General features: G+C 45.3%; 1 protein-coding gene across 1 annotated transcript in view; it reads left to right on the top strand.

Annotated features, from left to right (window-relative positions):
- LOC105157441 (60S acidic ribosomal protein P0-like) overlaps positions 1–318 on the top strand; it is a 2083-nt gene extending 1765 nt beyond the window's left edge. The window contains exon 5 of the mRNA XM_020692876.1: positions 1–318. This exon is cut by the window's left edge and continues 89 nt beyond it. Coding sequence (XP_020548535.1) covers positions 1–130 — 130 coding nt within the window. The 3' untranslated portion in view covers positions 131–318.

Here is a 318-nt window from a genome sequence, read left to right as displayed (position 1 = left end):
TAGGGCGCCTGCTCCCGTTGCTGCTGCCGATTCTGGTGCTGCTCCTGCAGCTGCTGCACAGGTGGAGGAGAAGAAAGAGGAACCGGCGGAGGAGTCGGATGATGACATGGGCTTCAGCCTTTTTGATTAAGTTAAATGTTGGTTGCAATTTAGGCCTTCTTATTATGATAGCATTAATCCGACTGGTTGAATCCTTTTGTCAATATTAGGTATAATAATTCTTAGGCTTCCACTGCTTGAGGGTGAGCCTTTGACATCGGACGATGTGAATGGATCCCCATGAAGATTTTGTGTGATTACTGTAAGTTCTTTATGAAA

This window comes from Sesamum indicum, linkage group LG3, assembly GCF_000512975.1.
Source record: "Sesamum indicum cultivar Zhongzhi No. 13 linkage group LG3, S_indicum_v1.0, whole genome shotgun sequence".
Classification (NCBI taxonomy): Eukaryota; Viridiplantae; Streptophyta; class Magnoliopsida; order Lamiales; family Pedaliaceae; genus Sesamum; species Sesamum indicum.
This window is presented reverse-complemented; position numbering and strand designations above follow the sequence as displayed.